General features: G+C 40.0%; 1 protein-coding gene across 1 annotated transcript in view; it reads right to left on the bottom strand.

Moving 5' to 3' along the window:
• MYO3B (myosin IIIB) overlaps positions 1-25,932 on the bottom strand; it is a 245,837-nt gene that overhangs the window by 162,059 nt on the left and 57,846 nt on the right. Inside the window, exon 7 of the mRNA XM_026647772.1 lies at positions 19,805-19,870. Within this exon, the coding sequence (XP_026503557.1) occupies positions 19,805-19,870 (66 nt within the window). The remainder of the gene's footprint in view (positions 1-19,804; positions 19,871-25,932) is intronic.

Below are 25,932 nucleotides of genomic sequence, written 5' to 3'. Positions count from 1 at the left end.
ATTCCTCTGACTGCAGAGCTATAAATACCACTCCTGTCCTGCCATGAAAAGAAATCAATCATTTGTCTTTTACATGTTCTGAGTCCTTTTTGTTTTGTTTTGGGGTTTTTTGTTTTTTATCCATGATTTTTATAAGTGAATGCACTCACATATAAAATATTGGGCATGTCAATCTCCATTTAAATGTATACCCTTCTCTTTTGTGTGTGAGTTGTGTAAGTGGAGAGCTAATACCATAATGAAAATGAGAGAAAAACACAAAACTATCAGGTATTCAAAGTCACATATTCCTTATTAAATAGAACTAGTGATTAACTTTATTTCAAATGTCTACCATGGGGAATTGGTACTGAAAAGTTTATATTGAATTCATTTGATGTTTACCACCCTTGACAATACTAGGTTCAAAGACAACATTCCAATTGTTTTAAGACAATAAAACAGTAAGGGTTAGAGTGAAGTCTGCACAAGAAATGGGATAGCTAAAGTGCTGTTAAAAACACTAATGGCATGGAAACTTTTTATCTCACTGTCTTGCAGACACTAGGACAAATTCTGCTCTGAGTTACACCAGTGGAAGTCTAGAGAAACTCTGCTGACTAGGCCCAGAGCCTTTGATAGATGGTCTTACATGTAGGGATGGCCCAGGGCTGAAGCATCTAACTGTCCATGGTACTGCATGTAAGTATGTTATAAAATTACCTACACTATACTGTGGTTTTGTCACGGTATTCTGGTAAATGTCACAAAAATATAGTAAAAAATAGAAGTTAGAAGTATTGTTTTGTTCTCCCATTTTAATACAATTAAAAAGCACAATGAGCCAATATTAATTGTGACCAGATGCTTAACACAAATATTATTAACATCAAGGAGGACAGAACATAAGGTAGGATAGAGAACGATCAGGTTAACAAATATTTAGATAAGTTAGATGTATTCAAGTTAGCAGGGCCTGACAAAATTCATCCTAGGGCAGGGGTCGGCAACGTTTGGCACGCGGCTCGCCAGGGTAAGCACCCTAGCGGGCCGGGCCAGTTTATTTACCTGCTGACGCGGCAGGTTCGGCCGATCGCGGCCCCCACTGGCCACGGTTCTCCATCCCGGGCCAATGGGGGCGGCGGGAAGCCACGGCCAGCACATCCCTCACCCGCACTGCTTCCCGCCACCCCCATTGGCCCGGGATGGCGAACCGCGGCGAGTGGGGGCCGCGATCGGCAGAACCTGCCGCGTCAGCAGGTAAATAAACTGGCCCAGCCCGTTAGGGTGCTTACCCTGGCGAGCCGCGTGCCAAACGTTGCCGACCCCAGTCCTAGGGTATTTAAGAAACTAGCTGAAGCAATCTCGGAACCATTAGCGATTATCCCCGATAACTCACGGAGAACAGGTGAGATCCCAGAGGACTGGAGAAGGGAAAATATAGTGCCTATCTTTAAAAGGGTCGCAAAGGAGACCCAAGGAATTTCCAGTCAGCCTAAATTGATACCTGGGAAGATATTGGAACAAATTATTAAACAATCAATTTGTGAGCACCTAGAGAATAATGGGGTGATAAGTAAAAGCCTACATGGATTTGTCAAGAACAAATCATGCTAGATCAACTTAATTTCCTTCTCTGGCAGGGCTACTGGCCTAGTGAATACGGGGGGAAGCACTAGGTGTGATCTGTCTTGATTTAAGTAAGGCTTTTGACTCAGCCCCACATGACATTCTCACGGAAATGTGGTCTAGATGAAATTACTATAATACGAGTGCACAACTGGTTGAAAGACCATAGTGAAAGTATAATTATCAATGGTTCAGAGTCAAACTGGGAGGACGTATTTAGTGGGATCCTGCAGGGGGTCTGTCCTGGGTCCAGTACTATTCAACATTTTCATTAATGACTTGGATACTGAAATGGAGAGTATGCTTATAAAATGTGGGGATAACACAAAGCTGGGAGCAGTTGCAACACTTTGGAGGACAGGATTAGAATTCAAAATGACCTTGACAAATTGGAGAATTAGTCTGAAATCAACAAGATGAAATTCAGTAAAGATCAGTGCACAGCACTATACTTTGGAAGAAAAATATCAAATGAACAAATACAAAATTGGGTATCACTGGCTAGACAGTAGTACAGCAGAAAAGAATCTGGGTGTTATAATGGATCAGAAATTGAATATGAGCCAACAATGTGATGAAGCTGCAGAAAAGTCAAATATTCTGGGATGTATTAACAGGAATGTAAGACACAGGAGGTAATTGTCCCACTCTACTTAGCACTGATGAGACCTTGGCTAAGATGCTGTGTCCAGTTCTGGGCACCACACTTTAAGAAAGACGTGGACAAATTGGGGAAAATCTAGAGGAGAGCATCAAAAATGAAAAGAGGTTTAGAGCACCTGACCTAAGAAAAAAGGTTAAAAAACGGGGCATGTTTAGTTTTGAGAAAAGAAGACTCAGGGGTAACATAGTAACAGTCTTCAAATATCTTAAGAGCAGTTCTAAAGAGGCTGGTGATCAATTGTCCTTCCTTCAATGGACATGGAATACAAGAAGTAATCAGCTTAACTTGCAGCAATGGAGATTTGGGTTAGATATTAGGAAAAACTTTATAACGATAGTTAAGTACTGAAATGACAGACACATTTTGGAGACACCACACTATCTTTGTAAACCAACTCCACTCTTTAAAGAATATTTTTAAAATAATCATTCTGGGTGAAATTCCAGGCCCATTGAAATCAATGGGAGTTTTGCTAATGGAGCTGGGATTTCACCTTTTGTGTTCAAAGGTCCCACCTTGGTCCAGATTCCCTCTGAGACACCAGGACCCCAATGCCTGCCTTTCTTCTTGCCTCCTAAGGGGCAGGGGAGGGCAGAGCCACCACCAGTACATCACATAGGCTGACCTATAAAAGCCCCCACCTGGAGGAAGCAACCCAGAACAGCAGTGAAAGCAGCAACAGTATGATCAAAGACACACTTCACTGTCCCATGAACCATGTCCTCACCCTCCAAAGTCAACAGGACTTACCTCCCAGAATACTCAGTTTCTGCAGGTAAAAGGGGGCTGGTGCGGGACAACAAGGAACAACTTGACATGGATTAAATTGTAGGCAAGTTGCTAGGAGAAAGGGTCATAAATAATGTGGCATGGCTGGGGACAATTATTATTGGAGGCTGTATTTAGCAAGAATTTTAGTGTATGTTAAATGCTCTTCCCCTCTCCTTTGTCTATTTAGACTGCAAGCAGTTGGGCTGGGACCTATTTTATTGTTTATCCATAAGTTTTGTCGAGAGAGTGGCTTGAAGCTTCTATGGTAGCTGGAGGTTTTCGGGGACTCTATTGAGAGGTTGACTTTTATGAGAGGGGTCAGTTGTTAGATTTAGTGTTATTGTCTCCATAACCTGTCATAGGTGCCTGAGGATTAAGATTGTGTCCTTCTTGTTAATATTTTAACAACTCTAAATAACTAAATAAATAGAAAGTGCCTACCATACTTTGGGCACTAGATGAATAATATTAATATAACAACAACAACAACAGGCAACCTGTGGGGAATGAAAGTTATTCACTGCTCTGGCCCTGTTTCACTGCTGTATTCTGTGCAGCTCACTGTTCCACATTGCAGCTTATAAAGAAGTTTGTTCAGCTGTTTACCACTCTCTACTGACAAGCAAAAATCCCCAAATATCAGAAGTCATGGATATTGTAACAAATCGGTTGCCATCTAGGATTTCACTTGAGTTAGAGGTGAACTCATCGCGCTACAGACTGTTGACACACACACTGGTCAGTCTGGAGGTGATGAAGGGCTGGATCACTGTGGCCAGCCGCCAGATCCTTGTCTGGAGGAAAAGGAGAAGTTTCTTAGTAAGAAGACATTGAATTGTTCTTCACTATCTTGCACCACCTATGAGAGGGATGGACATCTTTCACAGGTGGTGCTACATATGACTCTTGGAGATTGTTGAGCTTCAGCTTGCATGATAGGCCCAAATTCTGCCAGGAGCCACAGGGTGATCTCAATATATTGGTTTCTACCCCAGCAAGTTCAGCTCAAATTCAATTGACTTTGTTTGCAGAGCTGGATGAGAGCTCTTGGCAAGAGCTCTGGTCTCTGGATTATGCAGGATGGTTACTTAGCTGACTCACAAGATGGGGAAAGTTCCATACTTCAGATGGCCACATGGCTTTAATTGGAGTTTTTGTACCATCAAGGGCGATAGAGGAATATTTACACTTTTTAAAAAAGATAGTGTTACTCCTGTTGACAGACCCAGCAGCAAATAGCCCATTGCTAGCATCTCCTCTATTTTGAGCTAGAAATACTGTATATTCTGGGATATATTCATATGCTGTGCTTCTGTGCACTGCCTCTCAAATTGCAGTTGCTGCTATAATGCTGTACTGAACATGTGCTAGATATTCCTCCGAACTTGTCTCTAAAACAACTCTTCTTGGGCTTTAGCTGTGTGTTCAATGGAAGAGGAAGTGACAGGCTGCCAGTGTCTCTACTGGTGTTCAATAATGTAGTTGCTTCCCAAGCTGACAGCTGGCACTGTTACTACCCTGTTCTTCAGAAGAGGGCTATTTAATATACAGTTCCCAAGTCAACCTGGGCTGGCCAGAGAAGCAGGAGAAGCTGCTGAGGTGACTGTATGTTCCTCTGCTTGACAAGCCTGAAAAAAACATGTGACAGAAGAATCCCAACTAGAAGCCAAGGACATTAATTTCCTCACGGGGGAGTAACCTTTTCTTACTGAGATACAATTTACATGAAGCTGAGCACTGTTACAGGTGAGAAGCAGTAGGTTCCACTGAGCTGCATGGTCATACAGGAAAAAAGTATGTGGAAAAATAAAGATTAAAGATTTCATGAGTACAGTAGTTTCTTATCTAACCAGTGGACATATACTAGTAGGGGTACTTCTAGTGTTTGTGACTGATATGCTAGGCTTCATCTCTCTGCCTTAGTCCCCAGTCCTGCAAAGGGATCTTTATGAGCAGACCTTTAAGCTTGTGCGGACATTGAGGTCAATGGTAATTGGGACAAATTACAACATGGTTTTACAAAAGGTAGATCGTGCCAAACCAACCTGATCTCCTTCTTTGAGAAGGTAACAGATTTTTTAGACAAAGGAAACGCAGTGGATCTAATTTACCTCGATTTCAGTCAGGCATTCGATATGGTTCCACATGGGGAATTATTAGCTAAATTGGAAAAGATGGGGATCAATATGAAAATTGAAAGGTGGATAAGGAACTGGTTAAAGGGGAGACTACAATGAGTCATACTGAAAGGTGAACTGTCAGGCTGGAGGGAGGTTACTAGTGGATTTCCTCAGGGATTGGTTTTGGGACCAATCTTATTTAATCTTTTTATTACTGACTTTGGCACAAAAAGTGGGAATGTGCTAATAAAGTTTGCGGATGACACAAAGCTGGGAGGTATTGCCAATACAGAGAAGGACTGGGATATCATACAGGAAGATCTGGATGACCTTGTAAACTGGAGTAATAGTAATAGGATGAAATGTAATAGTGAAAAGTGCAAGGTCATGTTATAAGCTGGGGACGCATCAGTTGGAAGTAACAGAGGAGGAGAAGGACCTCGGAGTATTGGTTGATCACAGGATGACTATGAGCCGCCAATGTGATATGGCTGTGAAAAAGGCTAATACGGTCTGAGGATGCATCAAGTGAGGTATTTCCAGTAGAGACATGGAAGTGTTAGTACCGTTATACAAGGCACTGGTGAGACCTCATCTGGAATACTGCGTGCAGTTCTGGTCTCCCATGTTTAAGAAGGATGAATTCAAACTGGAACAGGTAGAGAGAAGGGCTACTAGGATGATCCGAGGAATGCAAAACCTGTCTTATGAAAGGAGACTCAAAGAGCTTGGCTTGTTTAGCCTAACCAAAAGAAGGCTGAGGGGAGATATGATTGCTCTCTACAAATATATCAGAGGAATAAATACCAGGGAGGGAGAGGAATTATTTAAGCTCAGTATCAATGTGGACACAAGAACAAATGGATATGAACTGGCCATCAGGAAGTTTAGACTTGAAATTAGACAAAGGTTTCTAACCATCAGAGGAGTGAAGTTCTGGAACAGCCTTCCAAGGGGAGTAGTGGGGGCAAAAGACATATCTGGCTTCAAGACTAAGCTTGATAAGTTTTTGGAGGGGATGGTATAATGGGATAGCTTAATTTTGGCAATTAATTGGTCTTTGACTATTAGCGGTAAATATGCCCAATGGCTTGTGATGGGATGTTAGATGGGGTGGGATCTGAGTTACTACAGAGAATTCTTTTCTGGGTGTCTGGCTGGTGAGTCTTGCCCACATGCTCAGGGTTTAGCTGATCGCCATATTTGGGGTCGGGAAGTAATTTTCCTCCAGTGCAGATTGGCAGAGGCCCTGGGGGGGGTTTCGCCTTCCTCTGCAGCGTGGGGCACAGGTCACTTGCTGGAAGATTCTCTGCATCTTGAAGTTTTTAAACCATGATTTGAGGACTTCAATGGCTCAGACACAGGTTTGATGCAGAGGTGGGTGGGTGGGTGAGATTCTGTAGCCTGCGTTGTGCAGGAGGTCAGACTAGATCATAATGGTCCCTTCTGACCTTAAAGTCTATGATTATTTGATCTACCTGTCCCTGTTGTGTTGTTACTGCTCTCCTGCCATTCAGCTGTGTGTGTTCCAACTCACAATGGAAACTGGACTGTACAAATTCCATATGTTCATATAACTTATTTTTAAGCAGGGAAACTATATTTGAACATTTAAGAGGGATTGAAATCCTGGGGGGAAATCTGGCAAAGTCAGGAAAAAAGTAAGCAGAAGCAGGAGCACATACCTTTGAAATACAGAGACATTTACATTTAAAAGATGAACATCTAGAGAAGGCCTAGCACCACTTTCTTGATTAAAATCAAGGGCTTTATAACCTACAGCACAAGTCCTGTATACTATCATACTGCTCTCATGGTTTGGCTCTGCTAACATTCTCATGAGCTACTTCCCAAAGTGTTTTCTTTTATATGTTTTTAAAAGACAGTAGCTCGGAGGCAGCTATGGAACAACCACAGTGCTGTCTGTCTTATTGTCAAGAACAAATCAAAATGTGTGTTGCATTATCAAAAATGTATTTAAAAGTTCATATCACTAAGGAAACTGCTCTCTGAAGTAAGAAAAGGCTTCAACTAAAATATGTTCTCAGCTAGGACCAATTTGGACAGTTAGTCTAAGTAACGTGATCAGTCCAACATCAACTGTACTGTAACTACAACTAAAAACACCAAGCCTATTGCACCTGCAAATTAATTAAATTTGTTTGGCCCATGGAATTTCTAAATGAAAATCCAAGCTGTGGGACTCCTACTTCTCATTGTACAAATTGGCTAGAAAATCCATTACAAGATGTATGTCATATAAGATACACTAAAATGATGTTCAGATTTGGTATGTGTGCCTATAAAATAAAAAGAGGAGTAAGTAAGTAGGGGTTGAAAAGGAAACAAATATTGTACATGTTGGCCTTGACGAAAGTCAATCCATTACTTAATTTGAAATTCTAGTATCTTCCATCATGCTTTCTTTGCTGAAAATTAATTCTCAGAATTCATTAGTGTCACTACATTAAACATAGGTTGCAGCCATTTGCTGCAATCTCACAGCCAGGCTCCTAAGCACCATTTCCATTCTGCCACAATTACAGGAAAAAATGAAGCATTTATTAGCAGGGAACAAGAGCAGACACCCACACATAGGCCTGTCTAAGATAGCCTCTAAAAATCCACTGGCTGCTTGCACTTGGATGATAACATTGTTGGAATTGCTGTGTCTCAACAATGTAAACTGCTATTTTGCAACTGGCAAATCAGATGACTGAAAGGGGGAACTATTTATCAGCAGTCATGAACAAATATTTACTAATGAATAAATGGAATGAAATAGATTTTATAAGAGCACCAATGGTGGTCTGAATATTTTGTAAGCTCGGAAAGAGAAAACAATTACTAATGCCCCTCATTATTCCAGCCAAAACTGATTAGACTAGCATTAGTGTTTCTTTTTTAAATTATTTTTTTTAACCAGAGTGATTACAACCTCCATAGCTACAAATCTGTTCTTTAAAAAAATTGATTTAATGAGCAGATCCAGGCCTCAGACATATTTTTAGACATACTATATTTTATTGCCAGCATTTCATGGACAAAACAATATACCTCCAAGAATATTTTAATCCAAGGTACTATGTTTTTAGATACACAAAATGCAGAATGACCTTTATTTAAATTAAGTGCACAAAAACAAGAACAAAAGTAAGGCTTCCACGAGAGATCACAGAGTGTCTTTGTGTCGCAGATGTCTGTAGCAGGTGCAGCAGAAAACAAAATTGTAACTGAATCTGCAGCAAAGAGAATATATCTTCTCCTGTGAGAAGATGCAGTGCACACACAGCAAGTCATAACAGACACACATTACACTCACCAACGTGTCAGTCACCGCTATAGGTCTGTCTATCCAGGCATTTACACTGCATCCATCAATGTAATATCTAAATGCCTGTGGACAGGCAACCCTGTCCAGCTGTGATGAGAAATGTCCCAATTCACACAGAAACTTTCCTGGGATTAAAAAAGTGCACTTTCTGGATCCAGTCAGAACTGGAGGTAGAAGGGCCATAATGCTGCAAGAAAGGCCAGTGTCCCAGCCTAATTTGCAAGCTAACAAGATAGTTCTTCACCCAAAGTCTGAATAAATTTCATCCAAACCTCTCACAAATGAGGGCCTGCATCTGGGTCTAGGGTCAGCTAGCAGCTAACCATAGCCGAAATTCCTCATTGGCCAAATCACCTGATTGACCAAGCAGCACAGTCAGAACTGCTCTTAAGACCAGCAGTAGCACTTGGCCAGATATTGCTCAATGCTTACACCTGCAGCTGTGATTGCTCCTGTGTCTGTCTTGTTTCTAGCCTTCCTCCAGCCCTGTTCAGCTCAGACTCCTGTTTCCTGGCCCCAACTCTGACCGCCACTGCTCCAACTGCTAGGCCTGACCACCCATGCCCAGTCCAAGACAGTGGCAAACATTTACAAGTTTGCCCATTGTTAATTGCTGGATACATTAGCTGCTACACCTCATTACTGCTTGGCTCTCACTGCAATACCTTGATGATTCAGGGTATGATTTATTTTTAATATTTATTGTTTCAATAACTCTGCATGGTCAAAAAAAGTCTTAAAATAAACATCAAAGGGTTAAGCCCCCAAAACAAAACAGAAAAATTAATAAAATCCTAGGCACGACCATGCTCAATTAATCTGCCTTTGGTTACCCCCTGCTGTTTGGAGAGTGGAAAAATGCTAAAAGGCAACATCAGCAAAGCCAGGTCTACATGACAGTTCAAACATTTCCAAACACTTGAATCAGTTACATGTGTGTGCTTACAATAAATTTGAAGTTCTCTCTCTCTCTCTCACACACACACACACACACACACACAAAGATACTGTGTTAGATACTTGGCATTTTCTTCTCTTTTAGTTTCTATGGATTTGTGCTGCCATTTAAGAAAAAATAGGCTGGAAACCACTTGTAAGGAACTCACTCCTAGTGTAAATGCACCTGCAATGAATAAAAAGTGAAGTCTTGTGTTTTGTCAAAGCATTCCAAGGAATTAAGCTCCCTTTATAGTGATGCCCAAATTAGATTGTAAGGAACTATGGGAGCTAGTGTTTCTTGAGTCTGGGGTCCCACAGCAGCAGGACAAAGCAAGCTTCATCTATGTCCACTTCCAAACTTTCTGGAGTTCCTGCATCCTGTACAAGCCCTACTGTATCTTTCACTGCATGCACATCTTATAAGGGCTGCAAATATCTCTATTAGATGTGCATGTTGTAAAAACTCAAATATGGTTCTTACAGAATACAGGAGCCCTTCTTGCATGGAAGATTAAAGGGGGGCTTTCATGCAGTTGCCCTGCACCAGTTAGGTCTTTTCCACTGAGGGTCACATGCTAATTATAGTGAAGCTACTTCACTGTAAAGCAGGTTCTACTGAATTTTATCAAAAAGGAACAATTTTAGAAAATGAAATGCACATGGAAGTGGTTATGGCTACATGTTTCTATTCAGCTCAGTTATAATCTCAGTGGGAATGACTAAATCAGATGTGGATCCTTTCACTTTTAAATTGCCAATTTGGATTTGACTCAAGTCAGTAAAGAATGTGACCAGAAGTGGGGGCTCTCCATTGGACTATGTGGAGTGAGTTGGTGGGCTCAGTCCAGTTCCTAGTGCACAGATGTAAACAGTGCATCACGAAAACCACCAACACAGTTAGGATTATTTTGCTCCTTTAGTGCACATCTCAAGAGTGAGATTTAGGATTGTTTAAGGCATTGAAATTAATCTTCTCTTTCACCCCCAGGTGACTTGCTGTAGCCAATGTTTTTCTTGCTGACCAGTCTCATCTCATTGTTTCCTTGTGCTCTCCCCATCTGCTTAATTTATATACCTGTTGTCTATAGTCTTACACTGAGATGGTAAACTTTTCAGAGCAGGGGTTGTCTTGTCATTATATATTTGTACAGTGCCTAGCACAAGAGGACCCAGGCCTGTAGGTGGTACAATAATTCAATTCATAAACAATGGCTGAAGTGCAATGGCAGATTGCTTTGGGGAAGTGTGTTCTGCTCTACACACCTGTTCTGTGGAGAAACAAAGAATTTGATTCTCTAGTACCATCAATCCAGCATTTTTCACCAGCTTTAAATCCATATAAAATCATTTTTTAAAGTGAATAGACACTGAGTAGCAATGAGTGCCTAGGGATAGCACAGAGCATACTGGCATGATCCATTATATTAAAGCCTCATCTAAGACATTTTAACCCTTTCAGGAAAAAGAAATTTTTAACAATCAGCACTATCATTTCCATCACACTTGTAAGAAGAATTCTGATTAAGTCAATACTTCCCTGTTATCAACACTGAAGGGGACCAAACATCAGGTTCCCAGAAGCTGGGAGTGAAAAGTAAGCTCTTTTGGAAGGTTTCTAAGTGGTTAATTTTCTATTCTTTGTTCCCTCTCTACACCACCTGCCTCTGACTGCTCATCCCTGCCTCTGTCTTCCATGGAGCTCTCTGGCAGATGCTGGTTAGTCACATGCAGCAGACAGGTGGAGGGGAACAGGCACATCATGAATTACATTTGTAATAATGATCCAATGATGATGTGTCCCTTTCTCTGAGGCCTCCCTGCCTCCTGTTCTTATTCCTGTCCATCCCCCCACTGCTACTCCTGTTTTGAAAAATAAAGGGGAAACGGTGGCAGATTTTCCTACAGCATTTTTGTTTCAGTCCTAATTCAAAAGGACACACACGATACAAACATTATTGTCTACAGAGCTGCATACTGATGCCCTTTCAGTAAAAGCACACTTTGTGACTGTATGTAATAGGTTAAATAGGTCTTGTATCTCAAACCACCACACCAAGAAAAATAACATATTTTACTTTTCCTTCAGTTACAATCAGAAACCAAGGTGAAGGATTGAATTTATGACACAATGGTCAATTGTCACATGCATAATATTAATTTTATTGCACAGAACACATTTATGTTTGCAATAATCTGCCATTTGGTAGCAAATACCATAAATTATTAATCTTCCCTAATGACAAGAGAAATATTCTAATACTGGAATGTCAACAACAACTATTTTTTTAATAAGTCCTCTTTCAGTTGGATTTTAACACTGGTCATCATGTAATCTAAATACCAACAAAAAATGTTTGAAAGCTAAGAAAAGCTCAGTTACTGTGAAATTATAAAGAAAGGTGTAACCATAAGAGACCACATCTGCAAGCTTTGAAAAAAAATGTCTATGGGAACATCTCATGTGGTTTTGGCTCGCCACACACAGGTGGACATTACTTTGAAGAGTCAGGGATTTAAAAATAACAGATGGCATTTTCCAGAACACTCATTGCTGGCCTAACTCTTCCCATTGAGAATTTTAGCACTGGCCTCAACGGAAGCAAGGTTAGGCTAACAGGACGTGATTTTGAAAATCCTGTTGCATATATGATGAAGAAGTCAGGATAAAGTCAGGGCTCACCTTTTCCTTCCTCAGGCACAGGATCTATTCTATTTTATTGACAGGTTTCAGAGTAGCAGCCGTGTTAGTCTGTATCCGCAAAAATAACAGGAGTACTTGTGGCACCTTAGAGACTAACAAATTTATTAGAGCATAAGCTTTCGTGGGCTACAACCCTATTTTATTGGTCTCCCTTCAGACACTATTGGTCATATTTGGCTTTTAGATTTCTCTTCTCTAGAACCAATAGGTCATTCTATTGATGACCTAATATTACAAGTATATTTTGTCCTCAGCGTAGTAGGTTCTGAATGTGCTCCCCTTTTTGCCATCCACACAGGTCATTGTGGCATCCAGATTTCTGCCAGATGAAGCATATAGGGGGCTAGAATTGCAGTGAGGAAACCAAATTCCAAATGTGACAATGAATTGCTAAAATTGGATGCAGCTAGAATGAAGACAAAGAAGGTTTATATCTCCTCTCCATCAGAAGAGCATGTGCTTAGTGAGATTTTTCCCATCATGCAGTACAAAAGAGGCCTCTTTTTATTCTATGTCTTCTGGGAAAAAATCCAGCAAAGGTGCACCTGAGCCCACAAGCACCAGTCATAGGGCATATCTGCATCTGAGCTGGAAGGTGAGAGGCCCAGCTTGTGTAGACGGACCCGCACTCGCTCTGCTCAAGCTAGCATACTAAAAATAGCAGTGTACTGTATCAGCTTGGGCTAGCCACCTGAATATGTACCACTCAGACCCCCTTCGTATGTACTCAGGCAGCTAGCCTGAGCTGCTGCCCATGATACCCTGGCTACACTGCTATTTTTAGCCCGCTAGCTCAAGGAGAGTTAGCATGTGTATGTCTACGCAATCTGGTCATCACACCTCCCAGCTCAAATGTAGACATAGCCAGAGAGAGCAGAACCACTTGGCACTTAGGAATAGACATATCATCTCTACACACTACAAAACAAATGTATTGTAAGGAAAAGGTTTAGCAAGGTCAATGGCCCTGATCCCTGGGTCTGGCTGAACTGTGCCATCTTTATATCTCCTAACACCCCAATACTGAGCTTGGCAAGGGACCAGTTTGGCCCTTATGCCAGCTGAGAATCACCGGAGCTTAACAATGACCATTTGACCCTTCCTCTCTCCATGGTAAAATAAAAGAGCTAATTTAGACTCAATTGAGAGTCTTGTTTCACACTGCAGAGCTGAAATCACTGATAGCTAGGTCTAAGTATTAGACCTACTTTGGGACAGTGTCTCTATTGCAAGAGACTGCCCAGCGTGCACCAACAGTGAGGCTCCCCCACTAACAGCTGAAATCACTAAGAGCTGTGTTAAGTGTGTATGTGGGGGGCCCCGAAGACATCCTGGCGAGTGGCCAGCTGGGCGGCTGGCAGAGAGGCGTGGCAAGTGGCCAGCAGAGAAGCTGGTGCAGAGGGCCAGAGCAGAGCCCCGCAGAGACGTGGCAATTGGCCGTTGGGGTGACAAGCGAGTGCCTGAGCAGTGCAGCATGTAAAGTGCCTCCTTCCCCCCCCCACCCCTACACAGGTTGGGAGGTGAACTGTGTGGCTACACTGGCCAAGGACACCAACTGTGAGTGGGGTACAGAAAAGGGACAGGCACATTAAAGGTACTTTTGGGTTACTGGACTTAAGACTGAGGGGGAAAGGACACTGCCCAACTTTCTTGGGTGTGGGTCTTTTGCTCATGGTTTGTATTTATGAACCCTCGTTGCAGTGTTTTCCCAAATTAATGCTCAGTTAATTCCCTCCTTTTATTAAAAGGTTTTGCTACACTCAGACTCTGTGCTTGTGAGAGAGGAAGTATTGCCTCTTAGAGGTGCCCAGGGGGTGGTGTGTAATTGTCCCAGGTCACTGGGTGGGGGTTTGAGCCGGTTTTGTGTTGTTTTGAAAAGGAACCCCTAGATCAGGGGTTCTCAAACTGGGGGTCGGGACCCCTCAGGGGGTCGTGAGGTTATGTGTGTGGGGGGGGTCACGAGCTGTCAGCTTTCACCCCAAGCCCTGCTTTGCCTCGAGCATTTATAGTGGTGTTAAATATATAAAAAAGTGGTTTTAATTCATAAGGGGGGGTCGCACTCAGAGGCTTGCTATGTGAAAGGGGTCACCAGTACAAAAGTATGAGAACCACTGCCCTAGATCCTGAACCCAGCCCTTGTTGCTGCTGGCTCCACCTGGCAGAAAGGTTACACGTACACTGCATCCCAAGCGAGAAAATACAGTAATATAGTCTCTCTGTGTGTCACATTTTTGTGCTCTACAGCCAGAGAGCTGAGATCATAAATGAGACATCAGTGAGGTCAAAATAGGGCCCTTAGGATCTAGATGATCAATTAGGAGATATAAATTACTCTTCATTCTGAAATTCAACCTTGTGATGCTTGGCTATAATCATATTTTACATGAAAACTAAATACAAAAATCTAAATTTAAAAAGTTAGGAAATCAGGTTTCCATTGTTTTTACAATCAATCATTGATAGTATATGTGATCAACGTTGGAGACCCTAAATCTTGAAATTTTACATTTTGAGCTTACTGCTCCCTGGGTTTCTTAATTCTTTAATTCCCTGCAGCTTGAGAGAGATTAATTAATTGAAGGAGCCATAATAGCTAATCATTGGCTAAATAAATTTAAAAGGAGGTGTCTGTCCCTGGAGATACCGTTGCTCATTTTAATTAAAATGACCATTTTCTGATGTAATATAAATAAAGGCTATTGTGCCTTCTGCTCCAAGAACATATTAACTCTTCTTGCCGCCTCCAGAGACACTGCAATATTATTTGTGGTGCTTGAACTCCTTTTAACTAATTTGTATCTTTACTCATTTTACCATTTAACATATTAACATTCCTGCATTAATTCAGAAACACCACATGTGTAAATGGTGTTATCATATAAGGACAGACAACATTAATGTTGCAGCTGTAAAAAAAGAAGTTTAGCCTCATAAATTTTCACGGTCATAGGAGGGAGTGAACTTTTCAAACCTGAGATTTTATTTCAGTTGAATGAACATAAGTAAAAGTCTATCATTTTTAGTACCTATAGAGGTGGCAATCGATGCAGTTGTTTAAGTAACTTTATAGATAGGCTTGGTAGAATTCGATTTTTATTATTTCGATGGCTATCAATATTTATTTCTAAGCATTTTTTTTTAGATTTTTATTGATTTAAGTTTTCACAGCTGTGCAAAAGTATGGGTTTTAAGCAGTTTTTCAATTTTTATCAAATTTTCACAGTTGCAGGAAATTATAGGGGGTCAGACAGCAACTATTTAATGACAGTAGATGTTGAGATTCAAAAAGCTAAAGCTCTATAACCGTTAAAATGCATCACATGTCAAAATATACAAAGTAAATACCCTTAAATCAAACCACAGTTCTCACACAGCATTTTTCTTACTTTGCCTATCTGTAAATTTTTATTATCATCGATGGGAATATATTTTCAATTTGTGAGTGTACAGTGAAATCAATATTTACCAACAAAAATCTAATCCTTCCAAGCCTACTTATAGGAAATGACATGCCATTTTGCTGTTGTCTGAGATGGCTTGACTAAGGCTATGTCTTCAACGCTAACAAGATGTGTTTCTACAGCAAGCTAACTATCTCATTAGCTATATCATTGCAAAATCCCAGCGGAGACAAGGTGCTGTAGTTTTTACCTCAATGTAGCTAGTCAAGGTCAACACTAGGGGTACGTCTTCACTACCCGCCGTATCGGCAGGTAGCAATTGATTTATATGGGATCGATATATCACGTCTCGTTAAGACGCGATATATCGATCCCCGAAAGCGCTCACCGTCGACTCCGGAACTCCACCAGAGCGAGCGGCGGTAGCGCAGTCGACAGGGGAGCCGCGGCTGTCGATCCTGCGCCATCTGGACCCCAGGTAATTTGATCCAAGATACTTCGACTTCAGCTACAGCGTAGCTGAAGTTGCGTATCTTGGATCGATCCCCCCCCCCCAGTGTAGACCAGCCCTAAGTGAGGAAAGAGAGAGTTTTGACCTCACCTAGCTACATCCAGGCAAAAAGTACCTATGCCTTGTGTCCACTGGGGGAAAAACCCCAAATTGTATTAGCATTCTGTGGATTTCATGTTAACAAAAGTAATTTACCTTTATTGCCTACAATCAGGTCAAGAGCTAGATGAAAAATAACACTAGATCTTCCAGCTTGGAAGTTTTACAAATTACTGTGATATGTGAGTGAGTACTTAGAATACAAAAGCCTCTCAGGACAGGAAAAACATTTTGGCATTTCATCTGGAGTACCGCTATTACTCTGAACAAGGCACAGAAATATGGAAAAGAAACTACATTGCCTAAATTTGCCAGTGTTGGCAAGGATGAAATCATTGTATCAACAGAACTGAAGTTAAAGGTATGCTTAGCTGAAGCAGCATGCTCCGTTTTGTGTCAATACACAGGTCTGGACCACAACTTGAACCAGATAAGCTTGTTATGCAAATGATGTTGGCCATCAGGAGAGAAGTAGATAATGAAATTACTACAAAGCCAACCACTCATCACAAGGGTGACAGAAACATCAGGCAAGGTCCTAACATATGGATAAAAGGCAGTAAGGAATTTATATAATCATTACTTTTAATTTATCATAACTGAGCTGTCATGAGTCATGCATTGACAAATGCATAACTAACGCATATAAATGAGCCAATTATCACTAATGGCTAAAAGGTTCACAGCTGTATAGTCTGATGTTTTTATTATTGTAAAAAAATGAAAGTTTACTAATGTAAACTGAAACGTTGGTAAAAATGTTTCGTAACCTCACCTCATATGGGAGATTGCTAGTAAACAATGTCACAGCAAATTCCATTCCAATGTTCTCTTTCATCAAACTATAAAACTGGCAAATGTATTACAAATTGTTGTATTGCTTCAGATATCATTTATGTTTAAAACACTGCTTATCAGTACACTTCACTGCTTCATTGTGTATGTTACTGTAAAAACACAAAGCAGGTTCAACGAACTTGGAGAAAAGCTGTTGGGAAACAAATAATTAAAATTGATCGGATTACAAACGTATAATTTCAGGGTATCAAAAAACTGAAAAGACAAGTATTACACTGGATATATAAACCACCAAACCTTGACTCCTTCTATAAAGTCATTTATGCCCTATTGGATTTCAGTGTTCACATTTAATTAAAAGTTTGAATAAATGTCAGTAAGTGTTAAGCTTAATTTATTGTATTGTTCCCAAGCTCTGAAAGGTTTTCCAAGAAAGAAGGCACCAAGAAGGAAGCGTGTGGAGGACAACGCTGAAGCAGGATGTATCAAATAGTTGAATGTCGTTCTCATGTTTACCAGCTGCCTTGTCTCTACACAATACAAATAGAATATTAGACACTCGGTGATGGTTTTCTCCCGAACGTTGGCTACAAGCACCTCAAGCTTCGCATTTTAGGAGTTCTCTGTCACTATGGAAGAAAAGCCAACCATCATCCATTGTGGATTTTTATCCTTTGTAATTAATCAGTGATCACAATGTACTACATAGTTACTAGTTAAACCAGGCACATGCAGCATAGAAAAACAGGTCAGGTCTGTCTGCTCCAAATGCACAGAGTTCTACTACTTCAGCAAAAAAAAGAATCTCCCTTAGTTTTCAGCAGTAGTAGATACCATCTATAGGTCAGCCAGCACATTATGCCCTACCTTATCCCTGATCCAAAAAACACTGAAGTCAATAGGAGTCTTTCCATTGACTTTAATCGGCTTTGGATCAAGTCCTTAATCTTCAACCTCCTAAAATGGGAAGTTGCCCCAAAAGACCAATTTCAGAAAGTCTGTGTCAGACTCAGTTTGTGTACCACTGCTAGTTCAAGAGATTTCTGGATATATTATTTGTGGCATAGTTACAGAACGGACCTAGCCAGGTTTTCAAAGCCAAGGGGAAAAAACAAAAACTGAGGAGTGTTGTTTCAGTTGAAGCACCAAGAATAAGATTTAAAGCATTAAGTAACTTGAATAGTGTTGAATCAATAAGGATCTGATAATATTAGGGCATATTCGTGCAGAATGACGTCCTAAGCTATGGTGAACATAACATAAGAATGGCCATACTGGGTCAGACCAAAGGCCCATCTAGCCCTGTATCCTGTCTTCCAACAGTGGTCAATGCAGGTGCCTCAGGGGGAATGAACAGAACAGGTAATCATCAAGTGATCCATTCCGTCGCCCATTCCCAGCTTCTGGCAAGCAGAGGCTAGAGACACCATCCCTGCCCATCCTGCCAAATAGCTATTGATGAACCTATACTCCATGAATTTATCTAGCTCTTTTTTGAACCCTGTTATAGTCTTGGACCTCACAACATCCTCTGGCAAGGAGGTCACTTCCTCTGCAGTGTGGGGCATGGGTCACTTGTTGGAGGATTCTCTGCACCTTGAGGTCTTTAAACCACGATTTGAGGACTTCAATAACTCAGGCATAGGTTAGGGGTTTGTTACAGGAGTGGGTGGGTGAGATTGTGTGGCCTGCGTTGTGCAGGAGGTCAGACTAGATGATCATAATGGTCCCTTCTAACCTTAAAGTCTATGAGTCTATGAGTTCCACAGGTTGTTTTAAATCTACTGCCTAGTAATTTCATTTGGTGACCCCTAGTTCTTGTGTTACGAAAAGGAGTAAATAACACTTCCTTATTTACTTTCTCCACACCTGTCAGGATTTTATAGACCTCTATTATATCATATATTTGCTTATTAATGGAAGTTATTATAAGACTTTTGGTAAATTATGCACATCTTAGTTTACTTGTACTAACAAACAAAACATGAGTTTGGTTTATTAAGGATCCCATGCTGAAGCTGGGTGGCACCTACATAACACATCAGTCCCTAACTTAATATGTTCTGTTGGTTTTGGTTTGTAAGCGGTATCCAAGGTTGAATGGAGGGGGGTTAGGACAACTGCTTTGTTCCTCTCCTTTTTAATTTTGATTTTTAATTGCCTAGAACAGGGGTAGGCAACCTACGGCACGCGTGCCAAAGGCGGCACGTGAGCTGATTTTCAGTGGCACTCACACTGCCCAGATCCTGGCCACCAGTCCAGGGGACTCTGCATTTTAATTTAATTTTAAATGAAGCTTCTTAAACATTTTAAAAACCTTATTTACTTTACATACAACAATAGTTTAGTTATATATTATAGACTTATAGAAAGAGACCTTCTTAAAAACATTAAAATTATTACTGGCATGTGAAATCAGAGTGAATAAATGAAGGCTCGGCACACCACTTCTGAAAAGTTGCCAACCCCTGGCCTAGAATTTACTTCAGCAAACCCTTCCCTGCAAGGCGAGTCCATATGTTGCTACCACATCTCCTATACTACCAAACTTTACCTCTAAGCCATCAAGCAAACCAGGTGTATTAATATATTCATCCTTGGTCCATCACAAATCAAGAAGCTAGTCAACTTAGTATAGTTCACAGCTGCTGTTAAGCAAATTGCATGAAGAGATCAAACTGAGCTGGTCAGTTTTCAAAACATGACATGCGGTCTTCAATTTCTGAGATCATATGTGTTATAACCTTCTACCAAGCAAAACAACTGTGTGTACCAAGTAAATTCTGCTTCCAGGGTTTCATGTCACTCTGTAAGGTCTTGCAGAGTAAGCAGTTTTTAAATGGAAGGAAAAAACTCACTGTGAAATGAAGTGGTTGAATCCTCTGCACCATTTTTCTGGATGTAGCAAAGTAGGAGGAGGATTTCTGAAAAATACACAGTTTTCAATTTTTAAATGTTAAGGGCAGATCTGTTAAATCATAATGTTATTGCAATTTTCTCATGGATCTTCAACAAAGATAATATAAGTTCTGTTAGAAAATGGTGACACAGAAAGGAATGTCCAAATAGTCTATATACTTTGGATGCCTGTTTCATTCGGTTTGGGGTTTTTTTTGACAATTCCTCTCCCTCTTAACGAATTTCCCCTTTTTATTTCATTGCTGTTGATGCTGGTGACAAGTACAGAATGCATAGTGCACATCGAGGAAGCTTTCCCACAGTTTGCTTTAATGCAGCTTGACTCTGAAAGGATCATCTGAGGGCTGAGCAGTTAATCCAGTCTCCATGCCCATTCAGTACTTGGCTTCTCCACTCAGCTAACCAATTATGATCGTGATATTCAGAAACATGGACACTTGCATATTAAAAACTAAGGGAGAGATCATCAACAAATGGTGGTAACTTTCAGCCATTAATGACTTGATCCTTGTATATTCTGGTAACCTGGAGATTAATGTTTCCGTATAATGAGCACTAAAACTATTACAAATGTAGCATATGAATTTTGTAGTAACATTTTCCACTCATTACTACTTACATTACATATTAACAGAGGTTTCCATAAGAATGCATCCAGACGCTTACATTGTTGTATGCAGTGTAGTTGTAGCCATGTCAGTCCCAGGATATTAGAGAGAAAAGATGGGTGAGGTATTATCTTTTATTGGACAAACTTCTGTTCCTTTCCCAGACCTGAAGAAGAGCTCTGTGTGGCTTGAAAGCGTCTTTCTCACCAGCAGAGGTTGGTCCAATAAAAGATATAACCTCACCCATCTTGTCTCTCCAGAGTCTTAGAAATAACAAATATGCTGCCATATATTAGTTGCCATATAACTACTTTCCCCACTGAATACTACAGTAAGTTATATAGATAAGTAAATATTGGCCCATAGTGGAACATCAAATCCAAACCGCCTGAACACTGAGGAAATTCAGACGTGGATACAATCTTGGTGACTAACATCATCTCCATCAGAAGGATCTAGACCAGAAAAACAGATCTGAACTCCTCAAACTTTGGGTAAGTTTGGCTCCACTTCCAGATTCAAACTTCATGGAGTAAGGCCCATTTCTAGTAAAAACAAAAGTTTCCTGCCTAGCACATTGGGTCATTATCTTCCATAGCTTTCTTCAAGCAATTAAAGTTTTCAAATATGTCTGAGTAAACATAAGAAAGGTCTGTTATAAAACTTCACTAATTTTTGTTTTAATGTAATTGAGGACACACTGAACTGGCAAAAATAGTCATATACTTTAGCTTAATCTGATACCAAATTGTCATGAATAGTCTCTACATTGCATTATGAATATCACTCATTTAATTCAGGGCCACACTCTACAACAAGACATGGTTTGGAAACATTTTGGAAAACAAAGAGTAAGCAACATAAACACAATGTAAATTTGTACTGATCTGTTTAGCAGTCTTTGAATTTCTCACACATGTACATTCAAATAGTAGCTCCGTTTAACAATTACTAGTCCAAAAAAAATCAAAACATAGTTTAAAAAAAGACAATATGGCTTTGTAATAAATGGACCATTTTCATTCATCTGTATCTATTCAAAACAAATGCAGTCATCTCGTTTCATTGCAGGTTGTCACATTGTCTGAGCTGAATATGTTATTATTTTTCTCTTTTGTTACAGAAGATGCCGAGTGTAATTTTCTTCACAAAGTAAAGAAATTCAGAATGTTTTGAGGTGCACATCATTTATCAAATTTACCATTAGAATAAATATGTGATGGGTTATTTTCAATGGCACTAATATTTCAGTCCTGTCTTCCATTAACCATGTTCATATCTTTGTGTACATCAGAGAATCTGTAACTGTACATTCAAACACAAAGCACAGAGATACATGAAGAAACAAAACTATATCTGAAAGAGAGACAAGCTTCAAAAATCTCTCTTTCTAATGAACAATGGCTAGCACTTCAGATAAAACCAAGCCTCTCTCTAATGTACTTTCAGAGTGGCCTACAACAAGTATGTTTCCGGTCATTTCACTTTTGACTCCACCTACCTTACTTCACAGGAACACTGCTTTATCTGAGTATCAAAGTTCTGATAATAGCACCCATCTCTTCGGTGTCTCAGTGTAAAACATATTCCTACTGCCCTGCCTGCAGAATGTTTGCAGTTAAACCTCCCTAGTTTGGAATTTCATTGCAAATTCAAAAGTCAAGCCTGGTTTTTCAAAAGTTTTGCTAGTATTCATGAACTATGTAATGTAGCTAATAAAGAACTGTTTGCATGTTCTTTTAGATACTATTCTCAAAGTCTAGCATCTGATTATATTCATGAACGTAATAATGGGGTTTAATTTAAAGAATGTAATTCAGAGGTAGTGTCAGTTCCATAGCATTATTTCACTAAGAATATTCTAAAAAGAAGCTTTATAAAGAGACCACAGGGTAAAACATTTACACTTTAATACATCCCATGTTGCAGATGTTATCATGGACCCAGGTAGGATTTCATAATGGAAGAGCAGACCAGTGAACCAAATGTTATTGTTGATTTGCCTGTGAGAATACAGTTAGTCAATTGATTATTTTCTGGCTAAAGGAAAATCATGTAAAAACAGAACGATCCCTACAAATAGCCATCAGATTATGCTAGCATCAAAGGCGCCTGCTTCTTCTTTTATTGGCTTCTCAATATTCCATCCACCAAATCATAAATCATGGACACTTATAAAGTAACTAATGAGTCCCTGAGTTTATGGACAGTTTCTTGAGCCTAATATTTCTGTATCTGTTCATGGAAGAATTTGGTGTTATTCCTAAATTCTCTCTAATCATTTAGGCTATGCTGGAAAGGTAGTTTTATAGTTAAATCACAGATCTGGATGCCAGAAGTCCAGGATTCAATTCCTGGTGCTGCCATAGACTTCTGTGTTCTTAGGCAAGTCTCGTAATCTGGGTCTCAGTTGCCCTATCTGTAAAATGGGGATGATACTGTTTACCCACCCCAGCTTGTTAAGAGGCTAAATTTAATTAATGTTTGTAAAGCACATTGAGATCCTTTGATGGAAGATGCTATTTAAGTGCAAGGTATTATTAATACCTTTATATGCTTCTACTATTTAAATTACCCAATAGATGAAATGTTGCATCTTGGTCCATTGCACAGAGAGTCTAGCAATTGACTTTAGTGAATATAACCAAAGAATGTTTAAGCAACATTAAGGCCTGATTTAAAATCACAATATTGAAGAACATTGAATGAAGTTTGGAACCCAGTCTTACTGTCCACTCTGCATTCATGTGTGTTCAGAAAAAAGCCAATTCCCTTGCCACTGAAGTTAAATCAGATCTGCTGTGTTACTTAAGGATAACGTTATATTCCCCTATAGCCTTTTACAGGCTGATTCTATGGAAGCCGTGGTAACCTCATAATAAACCATGAAGCCAAGAAGTGTAGGCATGCCAATTATTGGAGATTTATGGACACCTAGCACTCAGTAGGTTCCCCTACAAATAAGTAGTAAATAAAATACCAGCTGAAATAAGGTATAGGACATGCTGATTAACATGTAATGAAATTCACTGAGAGTCATGTTATGCTACAATAAGAGATAATACAATTGTAACAATTCTAACAACAATACATTTACTAAGAAAAGTCCTTCCCAAATGGGATTTCTCAAGTGCTTGGCAGTTTTCTTTTCCAGTAATCATCATCCTAGCTTTAGGGATATATCTCCTATGCCCAGACCTGCATTTCCCCCCCTGTAAACTGGAACTCTGCTCTTTCAGCTATCCCTCACTGCCTGGATATCTGGCTCCCTTGTTCCTCTTGGGTGACAGGAGCGTCAATTTGCTTAGCTTCTCTTGGTGATGCCTCAGTTGCTTCACGGCACTACAAACCTCACTTGTGCCACACTAATCCCAATTTAACTGAACTCAAATTAAAAACTAGTATAAACATACTGTAATGTTAATTGTTCCAACTCTTTGCACCATATCATGGCATTAAGAATGCAGATGACGTTAAGAACTCACTGTCTTAATATCTTGCTGCCATCCTTGGGCTGAAGCTCCCCTCCTGAGCTCACTAATAGGAGATTTTAAAGAAAATTCTAGCGTTGGTAAGGCCACCCCTCTCTCAAAATCATAAGCAACACTCTGGCATTCCCTTTTCCCAGAGAGATGCCTTTCTTTCTTTCTCCTTTTCAGAAGCACCTTGTCCCCTGTCTGTCCTACCCCAAGAGGATTCAGGTAGCTATAAGTGACTCCGTTGTCATCAGATATCTCCTGATCAGTCCTGAGGCTATAGCAGCTCAGGCGCTGCTGGAGGAAGCTAAGCGATGGCCTTCCAAAGCCTTTTTAAATAGTGTGTTAGCTTAATTTCCCTTTTTATAATTAGATTGGCCTTGAACACACAATACTCACCAAGGATTCCTACAGAGTTTTTATGGACAGTTCAATATATAGGACAAGATCTTGCCATCCTGTGGAAAGGCACTCTGCAGGTCTCAAAGTTAGATAGGACAAAATGTAGTTTAGTTAGGACAAAGGTTTCACTGCATTGTATGGTGGAGGTGGGAATTACCACGGATCTTGGCGCATCTGAAGAGGCCAAGGTTCCTGCAAAAGGCAGCCAGACAAACTCCTAAGACAACTGTTGAGTCTTAGGCACATGAAAATAGGTTAATATCCAGGGATACGTAAATGTCCAAGAATTTGGTTTTCCTTTGAAAATACTGTAACTTTCCTGAAATCTGAAACTAATGATCAATTAAAAATTCTGATTTATAACACTGGAATTGCATGTATGAAATATAAAGTGACTGCATCAAATAGCTTATATAGTGCATACTGTATTATCATGTGTTGAACCACAGCCAAATACAGCACTTGTCTTAGTACTTTGGTCCAAACAGGAATCTATCTAAGGTCATTTGTGTCTCAAGATTATGTTATATCCAACATGTGTTATTCTACTGATGGCATCTCTTTGCATCAGCTGATGTCATTGGACTTCATTAGTATCTGGCAACTTCTGCAGCATTTTGCACATATTCATAAAAAAGCTAAATATCCATCTCTTAGTAACTTGCTGATGCGTCTTATGCAATTCTTCTTGTTCAAAAAGAGCACATGTAACCAATTCAATCATCCTTGCCATATACAAGGAGCTCAAGGACAATAGCAGCTTATTTTCTAATATAAGTGATGGATAATTGCAAGAAGTAGATATGAAGTTCATTGCATGAGCTGGCATAGCTAGGCCTTTCTAAATGCACTGTGAAAATGGTTCTCTTCTGATGCAAGAAGGGTGATCAACCATTTATTTCCCAAGTTTGTGCCATTTTTCCCCTAGTGCTTAGTTCTATAATTAGACCAAAACCAAATGTTCCATTTCCTTAGGCAGAATCATTGTTTTGCTGATGGATATTGTCCTCCTTTCACTGCATTCTCTGCCTTCCATGGTCTGATTGTTGTACTTACTTTGTGGGAGTTTTGATGAGCGAGGACTGTTGCATCGAGCCCATACAGAAGGTAACCTACATACGCACACAGCATGTTTTTAAAGTGCTCCTTAGAACATGAAGACATTAGCAAGCTCAGCCCCAGAGAAGAATTGATTCTGAATGATCAGTAATAGGGAGTATGTGCTGGAAAAGTTTTAATCCGTTGAGTTTGATGTGTTTTCTGTCATTCAGTTTGCCTCCAAAGTCACAGCTGGTAAAACCAAATGGGTATTTTACCACAATCAGACCAGTGACGTGGTTCAATGAGCACCATTTGTCCTTTAAATTAAGCCGTGTGCCTAATTACTGCTCATAGTTAATAGATTTATAATATGCAAAAGGAAAATAATGGCTTCAGATTTTAAATACTTTTTTTGACAAATTAAAAATGTTTGAAAAGCAAAATGCACTTTTTAAAAAAAAATTCAATAAATTTAGCAACATCTTTTAAAAAGAAAACCAGAACCAGTCTCAAATGAACAGATTGTATCATCAGAGCCTG

This window comes from Terrapene carolina, unplaced genomic scaffold (assembly GCF_002925995.2).
Source record: "Terrapene carolina triunguis isolate 2854851 unplaced genomic scaffold, T_m_triunguis-2.0 Scaffold62, whole genome shotgun sequence".
NCBI classification, from domain to species: domain Eukaryota; kingdom Metazoa; phylum Chordata; order Testudines; family Emydidae; genus Terrapene; species Terrapene triunguis.
The sequence above is the reverse complement of the archived record's forward strand: the minus strand, read 5'-3'. Positions and strand labels throughout refer to the sequence as shown.